The sequence below is a fragment of the Pygocentrus nattereri genome, chromosome 23, assembly GCF_015220715.1.
Source record: "Pygocentrus nattereri isolate fPygNat1 chromosome 23, fPygNat1.pri, whole genome shotgun sequence".
NCBI lineage: Eukaryota > Metazoa > Chordata > Actinopteri > Characiformes > Serrasalmidae > Pygocentrus > Pygocentrus nattereri.
The window spans coordinates 10,459,452-10,487,422 of record NC_051233.1 but is presented as its reverse complement, the minus strand read 5'-3'; the positions used below and the strand labels follow the sequence as shown (position 1 = coordinate 10,487,422).

Here is a 27,971-nt window from a genome sequence, read left to right as displayed (position 1 = left end):
TATATAGAGAGAGAGAGAGAGAGAGAGAGAGAGAGCTGTGTGTGTGTGTGTGTGTGTGTGTGTGTGTGTATATATATATATATATATATATATATATAGCTGTTGTTGGAACAAAAGCTTGTGTCTCCAATGCATGTTGGCCTTTATATTGTCTGTAAATTTCATGAAGGATGGACCAAAATAAAAAACTCTGGTTTTAAAAAGTTTGAAAAAAGTCTGGTTCCATTGGCTTTCATTAAAAGTTATGTATGTTTTTATATGAGGTTTTGTTCCAACAACAGCGATATATGTGTATATGGAACAGTTAAACAGATACCAATTCTCTTTATACCAGAGTTGCCCATACCTTTTGTCTATGGGTGTTTTGCATGTTTGTGCAATGGGCTAAAAATACAAAACGATATAAAAATAGAAAAAGTAGATGGGTATAATTTAATTAATTATGCAGTTTATAACATTGCCCTGTATGTAGTTACTAAATATTTAATAAGTTGTAAACAGTGTAAAAATATAAGTATAAATAAAAATGCTTTTTCTCTTTGTGGATAGGGAGGGTTAGCGTAACCTTTTTGGTGGACCAAATCAAATGTTCTCACGGAACACATTTGGCCCCTGGGCTGCACTTTGGGCAACCCTGCTTAATACATTGGATTTGATGTGTGTGAAATCAAAGTCATGGTGTCATTGCCAGCCATTGGTCTTTGCCCTCCACTCCCATCAATACAACTCTGATTGAATCCCAAATGGCTTGATATTTAAAATTTAGTGCACTACATAGGGTGTGACAGGCTTTAACTTGTGCCCTATGCAACACCCTTCATATCAAGTACAGAGCCATTTGGGATGCAGCCTCTGACTAAAGCCACCGCCATAGGCCTGAAGGCCTGGAATGTTGTTGTTGGTTGTTTGTTGTGTTGCTGGTGTTGTTGTTATTGTATTTTTTTCAAACCACAGTGTACTATGGGGGAAAGCACTGTCCAATCAGAGCACAGAGTAGTGAGTAGTAGCCCAGAGACTGGAGTAACACTGATAATGAGGCATGTTGCAGTATGTGTTGATATGAGGAAGAGTTAGGAATAAGCACAAAAGAAGAAAGGAAGACCAAGAAAGAAGAAAAACAAGAGAAAGGTGCAAAAATGGAAAATGATTACAACACGAGAGAAATTAAGGAGGAGAAATCTTTTTAATAGAGCATTTTTATGTCTGTGTGTGTGTTTCTTAAGGTGTTCAGGTGAGTCCTTCCTCAGACTGCCATGCGAGGCCTGGGTGTATTGAACAGCGTGTGTAGGCGCTGGAAATCTGCTGCCTGTGCCCTTATCTTTCTGGCTTCGTTGCTGCTGCTGGCGTTCACCGTACTACTGCAGCTTGGTGAGTACACAGGGTGGGTTAGTGGATATGTGCCTATTATCGGTATTTTAACATGAATGACATAAACTTTGTCCAGTTAACAGGTTCTTTAGTCTTTGTAAGCAAAAATGGGCGTGTGCTTGTGTGTGTGTGTGTGTGTGCGTGTGACTTGTGTGAGTGGGTTCTGTAGTTAGCTTAAGGTTGGAAGAACTGGAAGCTAGTGCTTAGTGTTATTGCTAAAATACAGTATGACAGCATTTCCCAAAACATCAAGATATTAATCTTAAGATTGTGTTTTCTTTTTTTTAAAGTAATGAGCACATGCTTCCTGAGCACTGGCCATATTTCCTAAAAGAAGTCTTAAAAACTTGAATTTTTTTTTGTTCCTATCAATAATATTACATTACATAATATTGTAAATAATAGCCACACAAAACTTGTATTTCCAGAAAGGAAATATTCTGTATATCCCCGAATATTCTGTTTCTGATATTTCTGATGAAGCAGTCTGAACCAAAAAAAATACGTTGCATACCTTGATGTATGTGTGATTGACTGCATTACATGCAATGCTGGAAGTGATCTCTGATTTTCTGCTATACACATGAAGCGGTATGGGGGTCTGCACCCAGACATTGCAAACGAAGGTTAAACATTGCGACAGCTGTCCAGGACTTTCTCATCACTCTGACGTTGGGACATTCCAGCTTGTTCAAGGCTCAGATTGAGTCATCGTAGTGAGAGTTATTACAGAATATTTGGGGTCTCTTTTGAGTGAATCTCCCTGTAGATATACCATTGTAGAGTAGGCCTGTGTCCAAGTTACTGCAGTAAAAGTCCCCAGTGACAGTAAAAACATTTGCCAACAGTTTAGCTAGATGCTAATATTGACACATGACACACTTTTAAATCAGTTGGGTGAATTGATATCTGTTATTAACCCAATTCTGACAAAACAGCCTTTTGATGCCAAAATAAAATGTAAACATCAAAACATTTACTGTGCTATGATAATGTTCCTTTATTGGACAAAGATTAAAGCTATACTATTGTTTGTTCACATTTCTCAGGACCACATCGTCTGTCTTCACATATTAATGCCACACACTCAGGCTGAAAAAGAAGGTCCAAGAAGTGTTTGGTCCAATGTTTAAGTCTCAAATGCAAAATCAACTTTATGTTGATAAAGATATAATGATAATGGTAGACAATTCACTCTCATCCTTGAAAGACGCGTCCTTCACCAAGTTCTTGTTGAATACTCTTTCAGTGCCCTCACATCATCAGATTCCTTTGCTCAGGGAAGGGGTTCAAAGCAACAGTTGCTATAAAATGTTCTTCAGCATGTTAGCGCAATTACATATTTCCACCAGAGAGGTCTCCAAATCCCCCAAACTTACCTAGTGTAGATTTAAGCTTTAGTACACATCATGTCACTGTGTTTATTTACACATCCGATTTAGTGTTAGGAACTGTGTATAAACATTTTGTGGGGCAAAAAAATAATAATAAAATAGATTTTTTAAAGTAGAACTGAAAGATTAGTTGTTTTTTATATTGCAGTTTTCAAATCACAAGAGCTGCGATTTTTATTATAATCTTACTGTCTAAGCAACCAAAAATCCATGTGCTGTGACATCACAGCCACAATTAACTGGCAGGATGTTGTGTTATTTAACTTCAAGCCTCAAGCCAGAAAAAGTATACACTGGTCTTCCTAGAAAAGGCCCATACGTCAATACATAGAAAACAATCACAATCAAAATCATTGCAATTTCAGTCAAAAAAATCACAGTTAGATATTTTTCCAAAGTCGTTCAAACCCACTTAAAAAGAAGAACTAGATTCTGTTTCTGGTACAGACCTAGTATAGATACATTGCCCAACACTAGTGGCAGCACTCTGGCATCTGCCCTACTGCTATGGCTCTTAGAGGGTATCTGGATTCCACAGGTCCAGCAGCAATGTAACATCTCCATTTGAGTTTCTGTCTGTCATCTGGGTGCCGAATCACCCCAACAGCACACCTTGTATTTTATAGTGCTGATCAGGTGATCAGAAAATTGCATTGTGTTTAAGGGGGAATCACATCTACAGATGGGTGAAATTAGAGATGGCTGAAATTGGAGATGTAGCTCATTTTTTAAAGCAGTGATGTCACCTGAGTTGTCAGGTTCAAACTGCAATACTTCACAATAGGATTTTAAGACTCGTTTACTAATGTGAAGAAGTAAAGACATTCTGTCAAAAATTAGATTCTAAGCTGTCAATTGATACCAGATTTATAGAATAAAATTGCTGTGGATACAGTCTTGTCTGGCAGAATTTGTTCAGACAATCCTTTATGTTTTTGCCACGTTTTTGTAATTTCTTGCGCAAAGTAAGAAGTAAAAATGTTCAAATTGCTTGAGCATCTCGTACAGCTGTCAAACTCGTTGCTTAGCAATGCTGTCTTAGAAGAGTGACACACTGTGACAAACCTGTGATTTATGGCGAAATGTCAGTATGGTTAGAATCCCTCTCAACCAATAAGCTTGCGTGTTGTATACTGTTGTATAAGTGTTATATAAAATATATTTTATTTAAATGATATCTGCAGTACATGTTTCATGAATCATTGGACTTAATCCAATGTTTGCTGTAGGAGTCTTTGTTGTAACATTGTAATTAATGGTGGATGTACTTTACCATGGCTCACTCTCACTGTCTAAACATTACTATATTATAGCCACCAGATGATAATTAAAATAGAAAAATAAAAAGGTCTAAATCCCACACCTTCTACACAAATTCAGTAACTGGAAAACGTAATGTAAAATAAATTTCTTTCATTGTGGAAAAACACGGTCCTTTCATTGTGAATCTTGTGATGTATCCGTCCAATTGTGAAACATCACAGATGAGGTTGCTATGGGGATATGAGAAGGTGACCAAAAGCAGGAGCTCCTTGAATCTGTTTAACAGCATTAAATCTGTGTTGCATTTTACATGTTAAGATGTGTGTCAGTTTCATTCATCCATCGATTTCATTTATTCCCATGCAGGAGTTCACAAAGTGACAAGACGATCCAGTCCCAGTAAGTATTCCACACCCATTAGCAAAACATGCACATACAATATGTAGTTTTATGTTTAAGACATTTCCATAATAACATAATATGTAATTCATGGTTATCCATGTTTGCTTATGTAGACAGAGCATTTGTTTGTATAGGGTGGGGGTACATGTTTTCATGTTCTATGCATTAATAATAATGACATTTTCTCCCTATAGAACACTAATACAAGTAGAAGCCTGTGAAATGATCTAAATGTTCTACTATAAAGAGACCCTAGAGGCACTTTTGTATAACACAGAAACTGAACACCGCCAGCTAGGGCTCGAGAGCATGCCTCCATAATGTGTCTATATGAATGTCCTTTCCTGGAGACTCTTGTATGACAGCAAGAAAACAAGGCCTTGCATAAGGCTAACCATTGTGCCTCAATTGGGCTGCAGAGGGAGGAAACGCCTCATAAAAGCTTCTGTAACATATCCAAGACCCATACAACGAAGCAATCTAAACATGTCTCAAGAGAATTGAGTCATTGAATAAAACGACCTCCTTTTCAGAAGTGTTTGAGCTGCTTTTCACAATTAAAAACAAGCTTATTTCAGGCTTACGCTTAATTCCATAATATATCCATACTGGGGAGATTCAACATGATCTGATTCAATTTTTCATCTTCACAATTCAAAACTTACTCTTGTTGGCACGTTATTAGTCCCACAACAAGGACATTTCAGGTCTTAGAGCAGCAAAGAGACAGCAATGAAAAAAAGAGAAGAAGTAACAAGAAGAGAATGAACAAGCAAGTAATTAACTTTGTCAAGTACTTAACAAGGTTTTTTACAGTTTGCTAGTCTTGTGTGCACTTTCAAATAATTTGCTACCAATTATTTGAAATCAGCTTTCAAATAATTGGTAGCAAACAAGGAAACTGCACAAATGTTTAGAATGATGAGGAGATGTAGCGCTGTAGAAGACTCTGAAATGACTGAGAAAGTGTAATGGCAGGACAGAGTACCAGACGCTTGCGGATAAAAAGGAGATAGAGTTTAATCACCAAGTAATGAGATGATCCAAAAAGGGGCAAAACACAAATCAAAGTCAGAGTCCAATCCAAATAGGTCATACACAGATCAGTCCAAACAAGCAACAGTACAAGAGGGCTAGGCAAGAGTCGAAAACGAGATAAACGTGGCAAAGGGTCAAAACACAGGAAATGCAAACAAGACAGACCATAAGCGCTCAGTGATCGCATAGCAATACCTCGCAGTGTGTCTATCTGAAGCCCGGGCCTAAATACTCTAAACAGACTAATGTGTACAGGTGTAGTGAGTCAGTAATCTGGGGACTGAGATCGCTGATAGGACCATTGGGAAAATATGTGATCTTCCATGGATTCTTGGGAGTTAGAGTTCTCTAAGATGGAGTCCGCAGGCACATGATCCGTCATGTGATCTCGAAGAGCATTCTGGGAGATGAAGTCCATTACTTTGTCCGAGACGGCCGAAAGCATGACAAAAAGCTGCTAAACATCAAGAAATTATTTATGATAAAATTTTTTGTATTCATACATTTTTAGAATTCATCACATTTTAAAAGTTGAGATCAAATCTCAAGTTAGGTAGTTTGATCAAAAACTGCAATATTTAAATATTCATATAAGTTACGGTCAAATAAAAGTTTAAACATCATACATTGGTCATTGTGGCATGCGCCCGCCCCCGGGCCCCGACGATGACGGCCACTAGAGTCGTCAGAAATGCGGGGTCCGAACACACAGCGGTGAGGAACCTCGGCGAGGACACTGGGAGAGAGCCGCTAGTGTGTAGGGGGCGGAGCGCAAAGCCCGAGCTCCCCAGACGGACGTGAGTCACCAGAGTGACGGCAGGAGGAGGAGGACGACGCTGGTGCCGACCACGAGAGGCACCAGAGCAAGGGGCGAATCCCAAGCTCTGCCTCCGGTGCCCCGCCCCGTTACGTAGTGAGGCCACTACGTTTGACCCAGGCGGCTGAGCTGCCAGCTGGGGGGCTTTAACAGGGAGGCGGAGCGGCAAGCTGTTGTTCCCTCTCGGCTCTGGTGGTCAGGCTGCCCTTAATGAGAGCCGGTTGATTCTCATCTGGCCGGCAGCGCGAGCACCTTTAAAATGAGCTGAGAGGGAACGGAGCGAGAGGGACGAGCAGCAGCAAAAAGAGACTGAGGAGCTGAAAAGCTGGAGACAGAAACTGAAAAGTCTAGCTTAAGCCACTGCAAAGTGGCCAGCTTAGCTTAGTGTTGATTGGTTTTGTTTGTTCTGTTTATCGTGTGGGAAAATTAAAAGAATGTCTGCTGCAGCGTTGAACCCTGCCTCCAGCGTCCTCCTAGAGCCTGGGGTAGCACATGCTGTGCTACAGTCATATAAACCTGTTTCATGTAGTTTCTAAGTAAAAATACATTAATGCATCTGTTGCAAGTAGCAGACGTATAGTATATACAGTGTATATGTTTGTTCCCATGTTCCTTGAATTTTTCACCTAATGTGTTATTCTCAACAAATCAGTAGTAATTACACATTAAAACGTGTAGAAGTGTGTTCTCTGTAGAGGATGTTTAACTTATTTTCACTTAAAAAAAAAAGTCAACAAAACATCATTTAACCTGCAGGCTAAACTTTTGCATGCAACTGTGTTGGTGTATATAAAATAAATATATTAATATGATGCGTGACTTAAACTTTTGAACACTAATGTTTGTCATTATACATATTTTTAAGAGTGCCTCATTTCTAGGCTACACATGGCGGTGTATACATCTGCAGTGAGTCTGCTGCTAATACAGACTGAGCTAAATTGTCTTCCTGCTCTCCAGGTCTAAAATTACAGGAAAATAGATATAGTAGATACCGAGCACTGTAACCATGGAAGGCCAAGAACCTCTTTTCAACAAATAATTTGACCAAATATCTCTCTCTCTCTCTCTCTGTCTCTCTCTCTCTCTCTTTCTCTCTCCATTGCTCTTAGCCAATATCAACATGACAGCCTCCACCTCGTCACAAGGTAAGTGTGTTCTCACGCCTCACTCCTATGCTTTCTTCTTTTTTGCAATGAAAACACATCTTAAAACACACACACACACACACATTCTTAAGGAAGGAGGGTCTATGAAAATCAGAGGGAGACAGAGGGAGACAGCAAAAAGATCACATCAGCCTGCAAGGCACAAAAAAACGGGTCACTTCCCCTTGCTCTCAATTTACATAATCCTCTTTTCTATTGCTGTGCCACCTCTCTTTCTCTCTCTTTCTCCCTCTCTCTCTCTCTCTCTCTCTCTCTGTTTTCCATCTCGTTCATTTCTGGGAGTCATATTTCATATTTAGCCTTATTTTGTGCCTTAAATCAATGAGGATTAGAGGCATTCTTGTTGCTATTAGACATTATTATATCAGAGGCATGTAGCCCAGAGTCCCCTTTTGTGCTGTTACTAACAGCCAGTAAGGTAACACTAAAGCAGGCTCACAGACACATTGGGGTTTTTAGCCTTAGGGCTTCAGCCTATAACAAATGGCTTATGCACACAAGAAAGGAGATTTTCTCACTCACATGAAAGAGTAAACAGATGATACACAGTTATGGGAGTTACAGGGCATTTTTTCTATAGTTTTAGAGTGTGTTTATACTTGTAGTTTGGTTCTGTTGGTCCAGATCAAAGCAGAAAATGACACGTCATTGCATTTTAGTTTATTTCCTTAGCGTTCACAGTGACATATTTAACATCAATTCGAAACATGTAAACAAATGTAATTTGAGTAAAAGGTCACTGACTGAGCGGATTTTATGACATACGATATCAGTGATAATGTCCACCTTTCTGGATCCTGCAGTTCTCTGTTCTGTCTGGGCTCGTTGGTTTTATGTATGTTTTGTTTTATCTGTCTTGTGGTATTAGAGCAATAAGCCACAAGACTAACTGTGTTACTGTGGTTTTGCATGATGCAAAAAGCAGGGTGAGATCCCTGTAACAGTCTCAAGTGGCTCACTACTTTTACAAAACAGAGAAACCTTGGCACCTTCATACACAATACAGTAGATGTGTGCAGTCAAATGTGAATGTCCAGTATTTTAGATTATTGGAATGACTTTAAACCTCAGCCCTCTTTTAAAACCAAATATATGCATTCTATAATTAGCGATCCAGAGCTTATGGAGAGATGATAAAAGCAGCATCAGAAACTTGTCTATTCCATTTCACAGTGGTTCTGCCGAGAGGAGATGACGGTTCATTTTGTCTTTGGTCCGTTTAGACGTCTTTGGTCTTTATTGTGTTCATACTTCAAAAAAACTGTGCCAGAGAATTTTTAAGCGAACCGAGGCTGACTTGCTCGGGGGTCTCGGTCTGCTTACTTGGTGCACACCAGAGTTCGAATGGCAGTGTTCTCAGTTGCTCTAACAAAACGCATTAACAGTGTTTTCCTCCATTAGAACTTAGACCCTTTCACACCACTCATGGTTTATGTAGTGCTCGCAAAGTGAGCAGCGTTCTCTGATAAATCTGATCTTTCAGGTGGTGAGAGGAACCATCAGACATGCCTGCTGCTCTCCTATAGGCCGTGCTGACACTTGAAAAATGGAAAAAGTGACCCTGTGGGTCTGTTGTGGTGGGCTGTGTTCATTGCTGATATATACCCAGTGAAACTCCACATCAGCAGTGTATTTTCATTCATTCAGCGTTCAGTGTGAAAGCAGCTTAAAACTGCGCTGCACGCCCAGCATAAGCCTTTTACACATAAATTTCCATGGGCTCTCGCATCTTATCGCTGTAATATGTCTGTGCTGCTGTCTTGTCACAGATCACGGGCAGACTTCATTCTGAATAAAAACTTGTACATGATCCTTGGCGGTGTTTTTACCTGCTGAAGAGCTGGAGGACTATGGCTGTGTGCATGTGGTAAACAACCTCAAGGTCTTTACCATAAAGCAGAGCTAAAGCAGACTGGGGCCGTTTATAGGGGTCTGCGTTTATTTGTTGTGTTCACATATGCAAATTAAACCACTTCAATTAAGACACTGAAATGGCCCAAGTGTGAAAATGCCCTAACAGAACAATCACACCAGGGTTCATTTCAGTCAAACCAAACTAAGTCAGAATGCGTCAGAAATCAATTATTACCCAAATCTTTTCCATAAATACATCCCCAAAACTTCTCTCAACCTGATCAAACCACACCCAGCTCTTTATTAAATTTGAGCTGGCTTGTTGTGGTAAAGGACACAGTATGACTCAATATGAGCTGTAAAATTGGCAAATCTTGGTGTGGCTGGTGCAGCGGTCAGCCATATTACTGAGTAGGTGAAGTGCCCTGCAGAGTCTGACTCTCCTTCACATGTGGAAATTTAAACACTTTCATTCACAAATTCTCTTGTTTCTGTTTATAAACATACATTTTTAGTTTGAAAATTCAAAAGGTTCCAAAAGTTGGAATTCGACACCACGCAGAACAGACCTGTATGCACTTCGTGCAGTTTGAGAGAAGTTTTGGGTTTGTATTTACAGAAAAGATCTGGTTCACTACTGACTCCTATTGCTTGACTCTCATTAAGTGCCGTCAACTTGTTTTCGACTCCTGGCGACCATATGGATAGTGTTTCTCCAGAACATCTTGTCTTCTGTTAGGGTCTTCAGGCTTCTCAGGCTTGACTGGTTCATGATTGTCCTTTGATTGTATCCATCCATCTTGCAGCTGTTCGTCCTCTTCTTCTTCTTTCACCTTCAACTCTTCCAATCATAATGGTCTTTTCCAATCAATTGGTCTTTCTCGGAATATGACCAAAGTAAGACAGCTTCAGTTTGGGTTAGCTTCGCAGCTCTAGTTTAAAATGAAAGAAGCAAAATTTGGACACTAAGTATGAGTTGTCTTATTGACTACTTATCAGGCGTAAGTGGAAAATTTCTGTAAATGTTTGCCAATTTGTTTAGCCTTAAACAGCAAGTGCATATATGTGGCCTCACACTTGGGACATTCTCATAGCTTCATAATTTGCATAACTAGTTTTATAGTGGTTACTGAATAATTTACAGTAATTACTGATTACAAAGTCTTACTGAATAATAAGCCTGCATAAGCCTGAATAATAAACCTTTTTAGCTACGCAATGCAGATTTCTTTTTCAACACAAATATTTGAGGACATGAGGACTGGGTTGCATTGTTTTTCATTGTCCTCTGGCTGTACTTCCACTAACCTCTTTCACCTTTCACTAAGTTCCAACATCCTCATCCTCCCTTTCCCGATACCCTTGCAGTACGGTTGGTGAATGGCAGAAGCCGGTGTGAGGGTCGTGTGGAGGTACAGCACAATGGCACATGGGGCACAGTGTGCGACGATGACTGGGACATGGTGGACGCCAATGTGGTGTGTCGGCAACTAGACTGCGGGTTGGCCATGGCTGTGGGCAGCAGCTACAAGTTTGGTCAGGGCTCTGGGCCCATCCTGCTGGACAACGTGGACTGCAAGGGGGAGGAGACAGGCCTTAGCCAATGCGGCAACCAGGGCTGGGGCATTCACAACTGCTACCATTACGAGGACGTGGCCATCAGTTGCAAAGGTAAGGTCAGGTCGACAGAGTGATCACTGATGTTTTCAATGTTATAAGACCAGTTTAGTCACACATCTCTCTCTCTCTCTCTCTATATATATATGTATATATATATATATATATATATATATATATATATATATATATATATATATATATATATATAAACTGATTGGAATATACTAGTCATGTGCAACATCTAATGTAATTAGTAGAAAGCTGCTAATGATGAACAGTGCTGTAGATGATTCTAAATTTGTGATTGTAAAGTAAATATTTATTATTATTAATGTTTTAAATGCTTGAATACAAAATAAACCTTAATGCATCAAATAAAATCTAGAAATACCTTTTGGTGTCAGATTTGTTTACATTTACTCTGTGCAATTCTGTATTGTATATAAAATAACAAACATTATTAATATGACAAGTAATTCCAAACTTTTGAATATTTGAATATGATTATTATGGATAGATACAATGTAAAGTCACATGAGGTCTCTGTAATGTTTGTTTTTACTTTGGGATAATGGGCACATTTACCAAATACTGTAGCTTAGTAGTGAGAGTATATAGCTTAGTAAGTGAGAGTATATATATATATATATATATATATATATATATATATATATATATATATATATATATATATATATATGCTAAATTCACCAAACCCTAAGGCATAAAGATGTAATAGATTAAGTAATTGGCTAATTAGAGGGAGTTTTATGTGGAGCCATTGTTTAAGTCATTAGGAAGTAGAGCTCCCAAGCTGCATAATTAAACAATGACAAATGAACTCCTACAGGAGAGTGACATCACAGCAGAGCAGTAGAGTAATATGTTATGTTAGCTGGTTATAATCACAGCTAGATATAATGCGTGATAGATATATAGTACTCTGCAAACATCAGAGACCACCCTTATCATCTGCAATGTAATTTAGATTTTTGATAACATCAAATATTCATGTCAACATCTCAGTATCTTTCTGTTCTAGGTAACTCTGTCATTGGGCCTAGAGGAAGCCCTGAGGAGCCCACCACTCCATCTCGAAGAAATTCTGGTTTAAGTAAGTCATGCACAGTTCATACGTGCAGCATGCATCCAACCCCTTTCTGCATCATGAAAGGATCCCACCCTTTGTTAAGCCCATGCATTTACATGGTTTGTCCTCAGATGTCCTCATACCTGCTACTCACAAATCAACATTGCCCTTTAGCACTTTCATTGAACGGCTTCAAATGATGTGGGATCCAGAAGTCCAGCCATTCGTCTCTATCATCCTGAAAACAACCATTGTCTCTTCCTGTGATGGCCATATGCAGTGAAATATTAGTGGAGGGTGCAACAAAGAGGCTGTCGTCCATGTTAGCCTGTGACTATAGCTCTCCGTGTTGTTTCACTTTCAATACACTCTTCAACTTAACATTCCTAAGGCTGTGTTGCCAGTGGAGGGGCCAATAGGAAATGCATCTTTAGAATACTATGCAAGAGAGTTAATTGCTTAAGTAGAGTACATCTGCGCTAACAGAGAACATATTCTTGCATTATACACTACTTATAAAAGTCTGTAATCAACATGCACGTTTTAACATACTTTTACAATTTTATAAAACATTTATATAAAACATAAATGGCTTCAAAATGTGTTGAATTTGCAAATTATTATACTATTGTATAGTATTACAGTATTAAATGTATTATATGTAATTATATGTAATATGATTCTAATATGATATAAGCTCTGTGTTTGAAATGAGCTGCACACGATTCCAAAATGTTTGAATAAGCCATCCAACCTTAGGTCCTAATACATTGGGAAGGCCTGCTCCTAAATTATGTGCCATACTGAAAAAAAATCTCTAACAGTATCTTTTGATCTGGTTCATGTATTTATGTGCATTGGCTACTTTATTATTGAACAACAACAAAAACTACTATTACATCTAAAATATATAACAAATCTAATGTAAATCGTAATAACTAAAAAATCTAAATGTAAATCTAATGTAAATCTTAATATCTAAAATATCTAAACGCAAATCTTTTTCAATTTAAATCTTAATATATAAATGTTGATCAGCTCTGCATATAATGCAAATTACTAGTAGATATAGTGCATTAATGTGAGGAAATTACTGAACCAAACCTTGTGAAATATTACAGCTGACTGATGCGCCACAAATGACTGGCTCCAGGTTGCCTTGTACATGTTGCTAATTCATGCTTGTCCATAGTGTTACTAGAGCTTATAATCTAGACCAAAACTTCCCTTAATCCACTACCTGGCATCATAGGGACTGATCTCGGTTCAGAGAGAACACCAGCATTTATCATTACATTTAAAAGAAGAGCTGTTGATTAATGAACCCAGTGTAAAAGCTCTCCTTCAGAATCACATCCCAAACTCATAAAACCCACTTTTCCTCCGCTGCAGGAGACGGCACCATCCGGCTAATGGGCGGCCCAGATCGCTGCCAAGGCCGGGTGGAGATCTACTACCGGGGCAGCTGGGGGACGGTATGTGATGATGACTGGGGGATGCGGGACGCTGTGGTGGTGTGCCAGCAGGTCGGCTGTGGTCCCGCAGTCACCTACACCACCAACGCCTACTTCGGCTATGGCACTGGGCTCATCATGCTGGACAACGTAAACTGCAATGGCCATGAGAGCCAGCTGGCCACCTGCTACAGCCTGGGCTGGGGCATTCACAACTGTGGCCATCACGAGGATGCTGGGGTCATCTGCAAAGGTAAATTAGGCCTGCATTACCTGAGGCCTGTGCTGGATAAATCTGTTGCTGTCAAAAGGAAACCTTACGTTGCTATTAACTTATAAGAACGGCAAGCTTATTAGTTCAGTTCAGTCTTAATGTTTACTATTCAGTAGTTACTATATAATATTCCTTGTCTATTCATAGACAGGTTATCTAGTTGGTTGTTCAACAAGTTACAGTATTGCTAAATGCTATTATTATTTCAGTCTTTATATCAGGATTTTCAAAATTTGTCATAAGATATAAAAAGGTATACACATAGTAGTATCATTGTTGGTGGTAGAACTAATCACATAATTCTCTCTCTCTCTCTCTCTCTCTCTCTCTCTCTCTCTCACTCTCCCTGCAGGATTGGGTACTACCACTGCTACTCCTCTTGACATGGAGACCATGGGCAGAGCATTTTTCCACACAGAGAGCACAGCAGGTATAAATGGCACATATATGTGAGTGCATATCTTTACCTGCTGTCCATAAGCACATATGGGTATATAGAGAGCCAAACTAGTGTAGCCAAATACTGCGTCTGCCTGTCTGCTTTGGCATTCCCGATGGTTTGAAGTGAATAGTCCATCTGTCATACGCAAACACGCACACTGTGTACTCTCACACAGACACATATTCACATTCACACTCTAGCAGGAGTCACTTTACATGCAGGACAGTGGGATCCTGCACTATTCCTGTTGCCTCACCAGAGGGCACTGTTTTGCAGAATGACACACCTCAATCAGTCCATAAAATTGTGGCAATGCAGCTGCAGCTATCTGTGGCCTTGTCTTCAGTGCCTTCCCAACTTCCTTTCCTCCTTTCTGGTTTTGTCTTTAAGTCATCATCCTGTGTATTTTTATCTTACTTCCCTCAGAGACAGGAGTGACTGTTCCAGTTACAGATACGACTGCAGCTGAACCCACCACAGCCATAACCACAAGAGGTAACACTAAAAACAAATGCATTTTTAACACTATAATTTTTTGTTGTGAACAATTGTTTTATTGTCTTTTAACTTATGTTAAAAGCATATCACATAAGAACACATACCATCCCCTTTCCCTTACCACTTCCCCCTCCCGGATGTGTTTAGGACATTACATTTAAAACCATATGTACACTTATATATGCATACATGTATCAGAACATAGCTTCATGAAAACAAAAGTGAGAAAATAAATAAATAAATAAAACATGCATAAATATATGTGTGGGTTAAATAATAGGACTCCTCCTAAAAACACCATACCTATTTTTATAGTACTAATCAAGATAGGTTGTAACGGGGAGCGAGGAGGCAGACGCATATGTGGAGATAAGCGACTTTTATTATGGGCAAATCCAGGGTCGTAGTCTAAACAATCTAGGGTCATAGAGCCAGCACGGATTGATTGGGGGACAGACATGACAGAAACCAGAACCAAACAAGCAGACCAGTACAAAGACCAGTACAAAGACCAGTACAAAGACCAGGAGGGCCATTTGTGACATAGATGTAGTCCCAGTTTCTAGATTTTATAAATATGTATGTATTGACATTAGAATGATTTACATTTGCGGCATTTAGCAGACGCTCTTATCCACAGAGACTTACAAAAGTGCTTTTGTTGTCCACTCAGAAGAAGCATCATAGCTAGTTACAAATAAGTTGGAGAGAAAGCTCAACCTGAGCTCAGATACTGCTAGAAACAAAAGACCATGTTGATACCTAGAGAAAAAGAAGCAGAATTAAACACAGCACAATACATTTCAGTTAGTGCTTAATTAGGTGCTCTGAAAAGAGCTTAGTCTTCAGTCTGCATTTAAAGATGTACCAAAAACTAATATTGTTCATTTTTTCAGTTTTTTTTTTTTATTTCTGTATAGTTCAATCATTGAGATGTGAATCAGTCGTTCAGAGTGGTTTGATGTGAAATGGTTTACAGCCTCAGATTTCTTTGCGATGGTGGTGACAGGAAATAGGGGTCACAATTTCTATACCACAGATATAGCCAATTAATTTAGTATCCAAATCCACCAACCTACTTGTCTTCTGAGTTTCATGTGTAATGTTGATGATAGTAAAATAGCGGTAAGTTTGAAACGAGATGTTTTCTTTGGGTTCTGTTTTGCCTTTCAGCAAACCCTGCACGTACCTATAAACCTGGAATATAAATAAAAATACGTTTTAGGCCAAAACCTTTTATATTTCTATTTATAGCCTTTTGGTGTAATACCTTTCTGGGTAGGAGCATTTAGAGGCATTAAAAGCTTTAGACATCTAGTTCCTGTCATCACCACTTACTTGGGAAGGTTCTTTAGAATGGAGCATTTCACATAAAACCACTCTAAACGACTTTCTTTATGTGTTAACAATTTAATTATGCACAAATAAAAAATTACTGGAATTCCACCTTAATGTAAAGATATTTTATTACGAGTCATTTTGGAAGATTCCTGTTGGTCCATTTTATTTTCGCATGATGTAAAGAGCAGATGTTTGTTCAAATAATGTAAAAAAAAAATATATATATATATATATATATATAATAAAATTTTTTAAAAATTGAATTTTTTTTCAGACAACTATATTTCTAAATGTTGTCAGTGAATGTCCAGCTCTACAGAACCGTTGTACCTTTGTAATACACAAATGCATTATTATATAATTAGCTGTATATTTATTAAAGTAATGTACCGTGCAAATGTCCAATGACTTAGATTAAAATATTTTACAGCTCACAATGTGGCTACGAATGAATTATCATATTGATTGCGTGGACACTATTAAGAGCTATCTAGCTAGCCAGACATTTAGATCTATTTGATGTCCATTCCTTCATTCAGAGCAGCCCAGCGTCCGTGTGGTGAATGGAAACAGTAGTTGCCAGGGTCGCGTAGAGGTCTCCTACAACAGCATCTGGGGCACGGTGTGTGATGATGACTGGGACATGGACAACGCTCAGGTGGTGTGCAGACAGCTTGGGTGTGGCCCTGCCCTCGCAGCCGTCCCTCTTGCCTACTTTGGCTACGGCTCTGGTCCCATCCTTCTGGACAACGTGGATTGCCAGGGAAACGAGAGAGCGTTGGCCGACTGCTTCAACCTGGGCTGGGGGCAGCATAACTGCGGGCACCATGAGGACGCTGGGGTCATCTGCTCAAGTAAGTTAGAGGTGGACAAATGGACAAAATACACATATAATCCATAAGTAATTGGACACAGTTTGGGCTCTGCACTACTGCGTACTGAATTTGAGATCAAGAATTAACTACTTAAATGGTCGTCTATTTCTGAAACACACTTTCATGACTTAAGAATAATTCAGTTTTCATCACAGTCCATGTAGTTTCTGAATAATAAGCTCAGATCAGTTTTAATTTGAGTGTATATATGACCATATTGATTAAACCATATATAAATCAAGTTTTTATACATTAACCTCCAATTCATGGGGACCAAGAATTTGGGCAGTTGCCACAGATGTTTGTTGGCTAGCTATACTTTTAAAAATGAAAGTCAACTCAACTTAAAATTATAAGATAACACATTGCACTCCCTTTATTGAGTTAACTCAACTTTAGAACACTGGAGTTTGTTCTTATTTTATTCAAAAGTTATTCTAAGTCACATTTTAGCTCTGCATCTCAGTTAGATATTCAACATAGAATGTATATTTTTTTTCTCATTTTTACTCATTTTCTCCACTAGCTTTGGATCTTTCCTTTAGACAGTCTAACCCGAGGCCAGTTGTGCTCTCTTGGGCTCCAGGCCATGGACGGCTGTAGCATCACCAGGGAACGAACTTGCAATCTCCTGATGATATGGTCAACGTTTAGACCATTGCGCCTCTCAGGAGCCTGTGTTATTACCTTTAAAACTGGTATTTTAGGAACAAGTGGTGCAGTGATCTGAGAATTTGAGTTTGGACTTCAGTCCAAGAGAAGAAAATGTCTGGTATGATTGTGTCAAAGAAAGAGTCCTAGTAAGTGGGGAAACTTTTGTTTTGTAGTAAAATATTGTTTACTTAACTGGTAAACCAAAAATGAGAGTTAGCAGAACTTTTGACTAAAGTAAGAAGTTTGAGTTGCCTGAGCTCTGTAGTCCTCAAGCTCAGTTAACATAAGAAAAGTTGTATAAACAATCACAATTTTAAATTGACCTCATTTTTAGTGTGTCCATCTCTGCATCATTTGATAATGTGCAAGACAGCTAGCGAAAGGCCTAGGAGTTCATTCTACATGTTGTATATGGAGTCGTTATTAGAACATCATTAGGCTAAAAAAATCAGAATCACACATAAAAACACTGTACATGTAATTGACATAAGCTGATAAGTAAAGTAATACAAACTGATAAGTTACCTATAATACAACTGTGGGATAACAGTGAGCTTTTCACTAGACAAAAAGTGTGAAAAGATGTCAAATGACATGCCCTCTTTTTCTACACACTCAGTGCAGTTTGTCATGACGTGTCAGGTAACAGTTTTAGAAAAAATGAAATCCACTTGTTAAAGCTTAATTAAATCACACAAAAATGACCAGCATACTGTAAAAACATGATGAAGTCATCAGGTGAGTAACAGGTTTCTTAAAATGACCCATCTAAATTAACTTACACACTCCTGTCAAGGGGCTATACACAAATTGTCTATATCAATTATATATATTATTATATAAATTACTTAAGGTGTACCCGTTGCTGGCACAGGCAATCAGTTGTCCCCCTGCCATCCAAACTGGTTGTGCAGAGGCCTGCCCCTGCTCATTATAATGCTACCAAAATGTCAGGGTTTCAAAATACATATACGGTACATTGTTAAGAAGCAAGAATGCAAGAGTGAGCTAGCCCACGAAAAAGCACAGCAACGGATGACCAAACAGTACTTTCAGTTATGAAGAAAAACTGCTGAACAGATCAAGAATATTATCCAAAATGTAGACAAAGATCAGTCAAAGACCAAAGAGAGAAGAATATACCAGTGTGACCTCAAAAGGTTTACTCCTAAATACAAACCATGGTCATGAGGAACATCAGGAACAGAAAAGCTAGGGTCTGGTTTGCTAAGAAGTATTTAAAAGCCTTTTAAAAATCCATTAATTGGAGAAAAGGGTAAACTTATCTGTGTAAAATTTTGACATGTATGGCTGCCACTGGAACCAGCTGTTGCAGCAGGACAAATTCTGAAGTGCACAGAAACGTCAGTGCTTAAGAGCTTCACCTGCAACAGGACAGTGGCCGAAAACATGCTACCACAAGACACTCAGGAGTTTTTAAGGCCTGAAATAGGAATAACTATGACATGAAACCCACTCATCATGTGTTACACTTACTAAAGACAAGACTGAAGCCTGTGAAACAAACAGGAACTGGAAATGTATTACCCAGCTGGTGTCTGGTGATGTCTAGAGGTCACAGCATCTGGCAGCTGTCGACTGCAAAGGATTTGAAACTAAGTAGAATTTTATTTAAAGGGCCTTCCAGCCTAAAACTAACAGTTAATATGTTGTCACATCATGTAGTATTCTGTAGCACAGCATTGCATCCCTGGCCTCACTGATTTGAGAGAATTCATGATTTTGTGTCCATTTTGTGTTTTTGTCTACCAGTGTTCTCTTATTACCACTTATGTAAAAGCTGATTAATATGTGATATCAAGCACCCTAACAGTGATGTTAGTAATCTGGCTTCATTCTACATTAGCCAGCTAATGGAAAAAACCTCTTTCAACACAAATACTTCCTCCCACCTTAAAGATGCGTCATCAGAAGGGTATTTACAGTCTTTAGCCCAAAAAGTCTCACTAAATTCTGTATATTTGTCAGTTATTTGTAGAAATTCATCAGTATACTTTTTACACAACCTTTCATTTTTACTGTATATCTCTACAGTAAAGCAGTGGTCACCTACCCCCCATCTGGAGCTCTACTTTCCAGTAAATTTTAGTTCCAAACTGCCTCTATTGTGCTGCCCCACATTACCAAACACCAAAACATCTGATTGCAGCCAGTCAAGAACATCTGAAGAAGTTAATTAACCAAAGCAGGCATAGCAGATTGTGGTTGGAACTAGACACAAAAAAGGTACATTTCCAGCACCAGGGTTGGTGACCACTGCAGTGAACTATTAGGGCTATATGTGTGTGCAAACGCATTTATACTGCACTGTCACTACCCCATTCATAAAACTCACACTGTCTCAATGCACAAGTCAACATCATTCACTGTGAAAGGCCCAACAGTAAATGCACACACACACACACACACACACACACACACACACACACACACGCTCGTTTCCTCATTTAGTTCCAGTCTCATCTCCAGGCCACTGCAGCTTCCCCCAACCCCAGAAGTGCAGCCAATTACACAGCACCAACCTCCATTCTGCTGACCAAAGCAGTGCTGGTTTCTCGATTCCTTTATGTCTCTTCCTCTTAAAATATTAAGCACGCACACATGCATCCACCATCTACAGTGATAAGGCACAACTGTCTTTCATTTACATTTATAGCATTTGGCTGACACTCTTATCCAGAGCGACTTACAATTTGATTATTTTTACATAGGTAGGCTAAGGCGGTGTTAGGAGTCTTGCCCAAGGACTCTTATTGATATAGTGTAGGGTGTTTGCCCAGGTGGGGATTGAACCCCAGTCTACAAGGCAGAGGTGTTAACCTCTACACTATCCAACCACCACCGTCTTTCATACCAACCAATAAATTGTTATATGCTTGTACTACTCCAGTCCTCCCTAACACTGCACCTGCTTCATAAGACTTTAACTATTCTGTGAACAACTCTGAAATACACTACACAGCAACGTCATAGTATCATTTCCGCAAGCCTGTGTAAGAGGCAGTCCGCCGTGGCTGCGTGCAAAATCTAGAAGCCAGTCAGGGAACATCAGCATCAGCTGAAGCCCACAGGGGGGAAATCCGCATCCGTCTTAGCCACGTGGAGCCAAACGGCCATAAATATATGTATGTGTGTTCCCAATATACACACATTTAAAAGAAGCAAGACTGTTGAGGATGAAGAGGGAACACGACAGAATGAAGTATGCGATTATTCCCATTTAATCTAATGAAGTTAAATCTAATAAGTGGTTTAATCTAAAATGTTAAGCTTTTGTCTTATACTTAAAAACTATAAAGCTAGCTTTTGGAAACCAGATTAAGCCTGTCGTTGGATTACATTATACTGGCATTAGATTGATGTTCATCTATTGTGGTTTAATTTTATTTCAATATTGTTATTGTATTTCTCTTAGTTTGTTTCAGTGTGTTTTATTACAAATAGAGCATAATTAATCATGTTTAATGAGATGTAGTGCAGTGCAGGAGGCAAAACGTTGTATAAAAATGTCTCCAGAGTTTTTGATTTGATCATTGTATTTAAATGTGGCACTACTGCATTGTGTCTGTGCATTGAAATATGATACATTATACATCACTGTTAATGCCTTTAAAGGAGAATCAATTAAGTGTTTTACTGTAGAGAAACTTCAAGACTCAGATTTCTTTACAGTGGTGGTCTACAACACAAATATAACCACTTTATTTTCTGAAACCAACTACATGTGTCATGAGTTTTATATGTAAAATTGATAAAGGTAAAGGTAAAATAGTCATAAATCAGAAAAAAAAGTTTTCTTTGGGGACTGTGTTGCCTTGCAGCATCCTGCATGTATCCCTCCGCCATGAATGGATTCAAATAAATTGATTAAAATGTATTACAAGCCAAAACTTGATCAGAAAACTATCACAAACAGTGTGTCAGATATCTAACCATTTCATATAATAACATTTTGTAAGAGAGCTTTTAGGGGGATTAAACTTCTCAGACGTCTGGTTCCTACCACCACCACTGTGAACAATTCTGACTCTGCAAGTTTCTCTAGAATAGAGCATTTCACACCAAAGTGCTCTGAATGACTTTGTTTAAATCATAACGACTGAATTTTTCAGAAAGTTTGCCTTTGAGTATCATGATATGATATTTTTGCCATATTGCCCATGTGATTTTGTGTATAAATGATGGTGCATTAGTAAATTACTTGAAAACCATTTGAAAGCTGGCATCTACAGCAATGGATGCCCAATCCCAAACATTACTATTTGTCCAGTAGCATCTAAAACTACTCTTCACTAGACATGAAAACTGAGGTATGGTATCATGTCCCAGTGTATGTCTTCCAGTTACCTAATTTACCATACTGACTTGTGTTTGAAACACCCTGCCCTGTTATTGCACTTACTCCATCACCTGCTAATGCAGGCCAATGCCATCTCAATTCAGTTTGAGAGCTGGAATGTTGAATTCAGTCCAGTGATATTATAAGCATATATTGACCAAACCAGACTAAATTAAAAGCTTGTTTAGAAAAAGATGATAGAGTAACCTTCATTTCTTTCCTTCAGCTTTTCAGCCCCTGGCAGGAACATTGCGAAGTTTCGGAATGACAGAAAGGACTGTCACCACCCAAGCCCAAGTGGAGGGTAAGAAAGAATGGACATGGCTCACGTTAGACTTCAGGATTATTTGAATTCACTACAAAAATATCAACTTGACAGACAGTCTTAACAGTGTGGTCCTGTGTGAAGAGATATGTGGTCTAGTGTGAAGAGATATGTGGTCCAGTGTGAAGAGATATGTCCCTATCTCAAATATATACTATACTATACTATCTCAAAGTTGATATACAATTTAATGGTGGTGTGTCATACTGTGCAAAAATCAGATACTCCCTTTTATTTATTTAACTTCATCAAAATGATGTCTTTGTTTGATTTGAAAATGTTTTTTTTGTATGTTTCTCAGAAACAGCTTCTTGACAGCTACACACCTTTTCAGACCTGTAGATTTAAGTCATCCTGGGGATTTTTTCAGAGCTGAAGCAAAAACTTGATTTTCTCCCCTCTCTCCCTCTCTGTCTCTCTCTCTTTCTCTCTCTCTCTCTCTCTCTCTCAAATATAGACGCTTTTATTGTTGGTTACTCAAATATGACCAGTTTTGGTGGTCTGCAAGGTCTTGCGTTGTAGTTAGAAGTCAATTCACTTACTGTCTTTTGATTTCCCCTCCCTTGTGCAAATGGATTAGCTAATTTACCATCATCTAATCTTCGCAGAAATATCTCCTGAAAATTTCATTTCAATTTAAAGGCTGTTTGGAATGAAAATTAAACTAATGAAAGGTGATCTTTGAGTTTTGTTCGTATATGTTCTGTGATGATATATCATACATAGCCCTGTAATGAACTATGTTTGCATTTGATTTCTGATCTAATCTGTAAATCGAATGCAGCCATTTGTTCTGATGTTAAAATATGACAAAAGCTTTGGAAAAATGTAAAGGATGTTTTTGTCTTTCCACAAAGCAAGATGCACACATGATTTGAAATCATGATAGAGTATGTCCTCTTCTAAATGCAAATATAGTATCAGTTAAAAGTGTAGAATCCACATATTTAATATAGTTTATAGTTTAACAAGTGAGAAATAATTCATTTCAAATTGCAACATGTTGTAATCTGGAGAAAATCGTAAAATTAGTCCAGTTATAATTGCAACTTCTAGGGGTTAAAGAGAAGAGATGTAAGTCATGGTGGGTCTAAATGCAACTTTCTGGTGAAGTATCTAACCTCTTTCTGTCTCTGTAGGGGTGATAAGGTTGTCTGGTGGTCAGCACCGCTGTGAGGGCCGTGTGGAACTGTATCAAAGTGGTGAGTGGGGTACCATATGTGATGATGCCTGGGACCTCCCAGATGCCCAGGTTGTGTGCAGGATGCTCGGCTGTGGGGATGCTGTAGCTGCCCGGGTGGAGGCTTTCTTCGGACCAGGCAGGGGCACCATTCTCCTGGACAATGTGAAATGCATCGGCACAGAGGCCTCACTCCTGCAGTGCTCCCACATATCGTGGGATGTCCACAACTGTGACCACTCAGAGGACGCCGGTGTGACATGTTCACTCTCATGATTCCATCCGCGTAAATCCCGCCCATCCACCTCTGGCCCAAGAAGTGTGTGGAGTGGAATGGAAACAGTTTAGATAACAAGACTTTTATGTACATTCTGTAAATAACTGCTCATGCTGTTATTCTGAAGATATAAAGATGTAATAGCTTTAAAAAGAAAATGATGCTTATCTATGGTTACTGTTATTACAGATATTCTAATTATGCACTTTATGAATTTTATGAATCCCAAATGCTTATATACTGTATGTATATAAACGCATCAATTGTTTCCACACTAGTTGTGGAAAAACAGTTGATATACATGGAAACCAAAGCTTTACACCCTATTTCTTTTTCTACGTACAATTTTGAAATATTTAGCGCACACTGCTAGTTGTGCAGTCTGATATAGAGAGGTATTGCATCCTGGAGCTGCCAGGACATCCATTATTAACATTCAGATGAAAGGTTTCCGGCATACCCGTAGACTCAACGCTGGAACACTGAAAGACAAGACTGACTTTGGCATAAACAAGTGCAGCATCCCATATGTAAGGGTTTATTCTAAGGCTGAAGACAAATGATAATCAGACAAGTCGTTTGTCTCAAGACAGAGCAGAACTGCTACATTTACACATCGAACACTTTTTTTTAGGTAGGATCTGATGTGACAGAGTATTGGTCAGTTTTCTGAAAACTCACAGTGTGCATGTGACTGCTTTAAAAGATGTTGTCACTAAAGCTTTCTTTTGTATTTGTCCCAGATTAAAGATAAAGTAAGACTGAAGTCATAACATATTTTCTTTTTCCTTACCATAAGATATTTCTGAGTGAAACACAATAGCAGGAAGGGTTTGCTCAGTATGTAGGGGTGGTGGGAGAGGGACATAAAACATGATGAGCCATAAACCTCAATTCCAAATAAGGTTGAGACAGTATTAGAAATGCAAGTAAAACAGAAGGCAGTGAATTCTAAGTCCACTTTTGTCTGTTTTTCATGAAAACAGTACAAACAAGATAATTCATCAACTTCATTCATTTTATAAATATCTGCTCATTTTCAAATTAATGCCTGCAACATGTTCCAAAATTTGTGATGAGGCCATTTAAGAGTGGAAACGTGGAATGTTCAAAAAGCATCTTAAGCAGGTGATGCAATCATGCTTGGGTATAAAAGAAGCATCCAGGAAAGGCCATGATAAGGATAAGTTGAGACTCACTGTGGGCCCAGGAATACTTTGACAAATTGCTGTAAATAATGCTCTTTGGTGGACTGCGGAAATCATATGTCAAAAATGTGCAGAAACACCGCTGACTTCTCTGGGCTGAAGCTCACCTGAAATTAACTTATGCTCAGTGTAAATATGTATTGTACTATGACAAGTCAACCGTAGATGTTAGTGGACACAATGGACATCATATTCTCCAGGCTAAAGAAGAAAAGGACCATCTAGTTTCTTAGCAGTGAAAGTTCAAAAGCAAGAGTCTGTCATGGTATGAGGATGTACAAGTGCCCATGGCATGGTCCCCATACAGTAGCGTAGCTCAAGACTCGTATAACGTAAGAATGGCAAAAAAATCTGCTTTCAAAACTTACGTCCCCATGCCAGTACTGAGTGATGTAAGACAATGGTAAACATGTTCCTGTCACAACCTTTTGAAACATGTTGCAGTCATTACATTTGAAAGGAGCATATACACCCATCAGGCGTAACATGACCACCTCCTTTTATCTATGCTCATTGTCCATTTTATCAGCTCTGCTTACTATATAGGTGCATTTTGTATTTCTACAGTTACAGACTGTAGTCCATCTGGTACTTCGTTAGCCCCCTTTTACCCTGTTCTTCAGTGGTCAGGACCCCCATGGACCTTCACAGAGCAGGTACTATTTGGGTGATGGATGATTCTCAGCACTGCAGTAACACTGACGTGGTGGTGGTGTGTTAGTATGTGTTGTGCTCGTATGAGTGGATCAGACACAGCATTGCTGCTGGAGTTTTTAAACACTCTATTAGACACTCCTACCTTGTCATACCTGTTCTACCTAGTAGATGTAAAGTCAGAGATGATGGGTCATCTTTGTACAGTATGAGCTAATCAATTAAATGTTTGCAGGAAAATTTTACTTTGTTTTTAATAGTAAAGAAAAGACCTTAATAGTACATAATTTAACATTTGGCGTCTGTGAATGCCTTAATTTTTTAAAAATAGATAAAGGTGTGTAGTACTATGCAAAATCAAAGGCTACCTTTCATTTATATGATTTCCAGTCAGACAAGTAATAACAAAGTACACGTTATTTAGTTTTCAGTATCATATTAAAACAGAAAATTGCACAGAAGCAACTCAATTTAACTTTCATTGTTTAACTTAGTGTGTCTGTCCTTTACCTTCATTGCCGCTTCTATTCTTTTCAATAGACTTGCTTTCAATTTTTCAAAGAAACCTGCAGGGATTATTTTCCTGAAAGTGTGCAGTCTTAGAAGCTGGATTCTTTTTCTCACAATCCAAGAAATCTCAATCATCAGTCCATAAAACCTTCCTCCACATGTCAGATGTCCAGTTTCGTTGTTGCGTTGCACATTTTCTTCTTTTTTATCTGTTTCCTTTTCGGAGTAACAGCTTCTTCACAGCTACACATTGTTTCAGAGCCGAGATGGTCTGAAACACCTGTGGATTTTTTAGATCTGTCACAAGCATTTTTCTCCTGTCTCTCAAAGGTAAAAACTTTAAGCACTGTTTATCTGGCGGTTGGACAGCTTTGGTGGTCTATCAGGTCTTGCACAATTATTAAAAGTCCTATAAAAGTCCAGGTAAATTATCATATATTTAATCTCCTCAGAAATATCCAATGAATAGTTTTTTTGTAGTGTAGTGTGTAACACATCTGCCTTCTGCACTGTAGACTGGGGTTCAGTCCCCCCACATTGACAAGCACCCTGCACTATACCAATAAGAGTCCCTAGGCAAGACTCCTAACACTACCGTTGCCTACCTGTGTAAAATGATCAAATTGTAAATCGCTCTGGATACGAAGATTGAAATTTGTAATTGTGGCCGTTTTGACTGGAAATTATAACAGTGAAGGGTGGTTTCACAGTGTTGTTGCACAGTGTTGTATTTAACTGTTTTTTATTGTACATGCCTTTATAAAGTGAGGTGAGGGGTCCTTATATTGAATGGGGAATATAGTAATCTTCTGTATGTGTCTATAAGTAGGCGAATGGTTCTTGATTTTCACATTTCTGAAATGCTCTCAATGAAAATCCACAATGACATTAGATATTTATTTTCCAAATTTGGTGTTTAAAGATATTAAAGGTTTCATCACATATTCTACGTATCCTCCATTGACCTTTGCATACTTGTGTGTATGTACAAGCTTTGATTCCTTTGTGGCAATAGTTAGGGCCAGATTAAGGTTGAGTTTGGGGTTAGGATTAGGATTACAGGACTGTAGGTCCTGGCAAGGGTGGTAAATCAGAGTGAATGTGTGTGTGTGAGTGTGTTTGTGCTGGGCTACTGCACTGGTGGCCTACAGCCAGAGGTCTGTTGGACTCTTGGCCCAGGCCCTCTTCCTGAGCGCTAAGCTGCTGAGGACAAGCTTCTCCTGGATTACTGGGACCCTGCTGCCATTTGGCGCCCTCCTTCAGAATATAAATAAATAAATAAAAGCCTCATCCTCAAAACAGCTGCTCGCTGGTGTGTCATGCTGCAGTGATGGGACTAAACAGAAGACGCTTTTGAAGATGGTTATAGAGAGAAAAAGGTGGTGGTCAAAGGGGAACAAAGATGGCCTAAAGTTCCTAAACTTTTTTTCTGGGTGGGGACAAAGTGTAAAGTTTATTGGGGGCCGAAGGCCAAACAGAAAAAATAGCTAGCTAGCAGCTTTTTGCATGCTACCAGTACACGTGTATATGAATACAGGGATGCACCAATATAGGAACTGTGGGCCAAAGTTGATAAGAGTTCTGATGTTTTTCAAGTACATCCAGTAATTGTATGCAAAATGTGATACCTCTGTATCTGTAATTATATGTGTTGTTGATCTTCTAAGGGAAACACATTTAGACAACACATTTAAATATACTCATTTTAGTCCACAAATTGTCAATTTGCTGAGAACATATTGGAAAACAAATGTGCCAGAACGTTTGCACAAGCAACATTTTTTGGTTGTTTTTTTTTCTTCAATATGCTTAGCTAATAAACAATTATGTATCACTTATTTTCAGCAAATCAACCAAACATAATTTGGTTGAAAAACTTTTGCACACAACTGCTTTTTGCTGAT

General features: G+C 38.7%; 1 protein-coding gene across 1 annotated transcript; it reads left to right on the top strand.

Moving 5' to 3' along the window:
• Positions 1 to 1,253: 1,253 nt before the first annotated feature.
• On the top strand, positions 1,254 to 24,461 carry LOC108437629 (scavenger receptor cysteine-rich domain-containing group B protein). The gene is made up of 11 exons (XM_037533716.1): positions 1,254 to 1,368; positions 4,392 to 4,424; positions 7,395 to 7,430; positions 10,674 to 10,976; positions 11,968 to 12,039; positions 13,408 to 13,722; positions 14,096 to 14,173; positions 14,612 to 14,680; positions 16,564 to 16,878; positions 22,140 to 22,217; positions 23,378 to 24,461. The coding sequence occupies exons 1-11, from the start codon at positions 1,254 to 1,256 to the stop codon at positions 23,692 to 23,694; spliced, it is 1,731 nt and encodes a 576-aa protein (XP_037389613.1). The 3' UTR covers positions 23,695 to 24,461.
• The last annotated feature ends 3,510 nt before the right edge of the window (positions 24,462 to 27,971 follow it).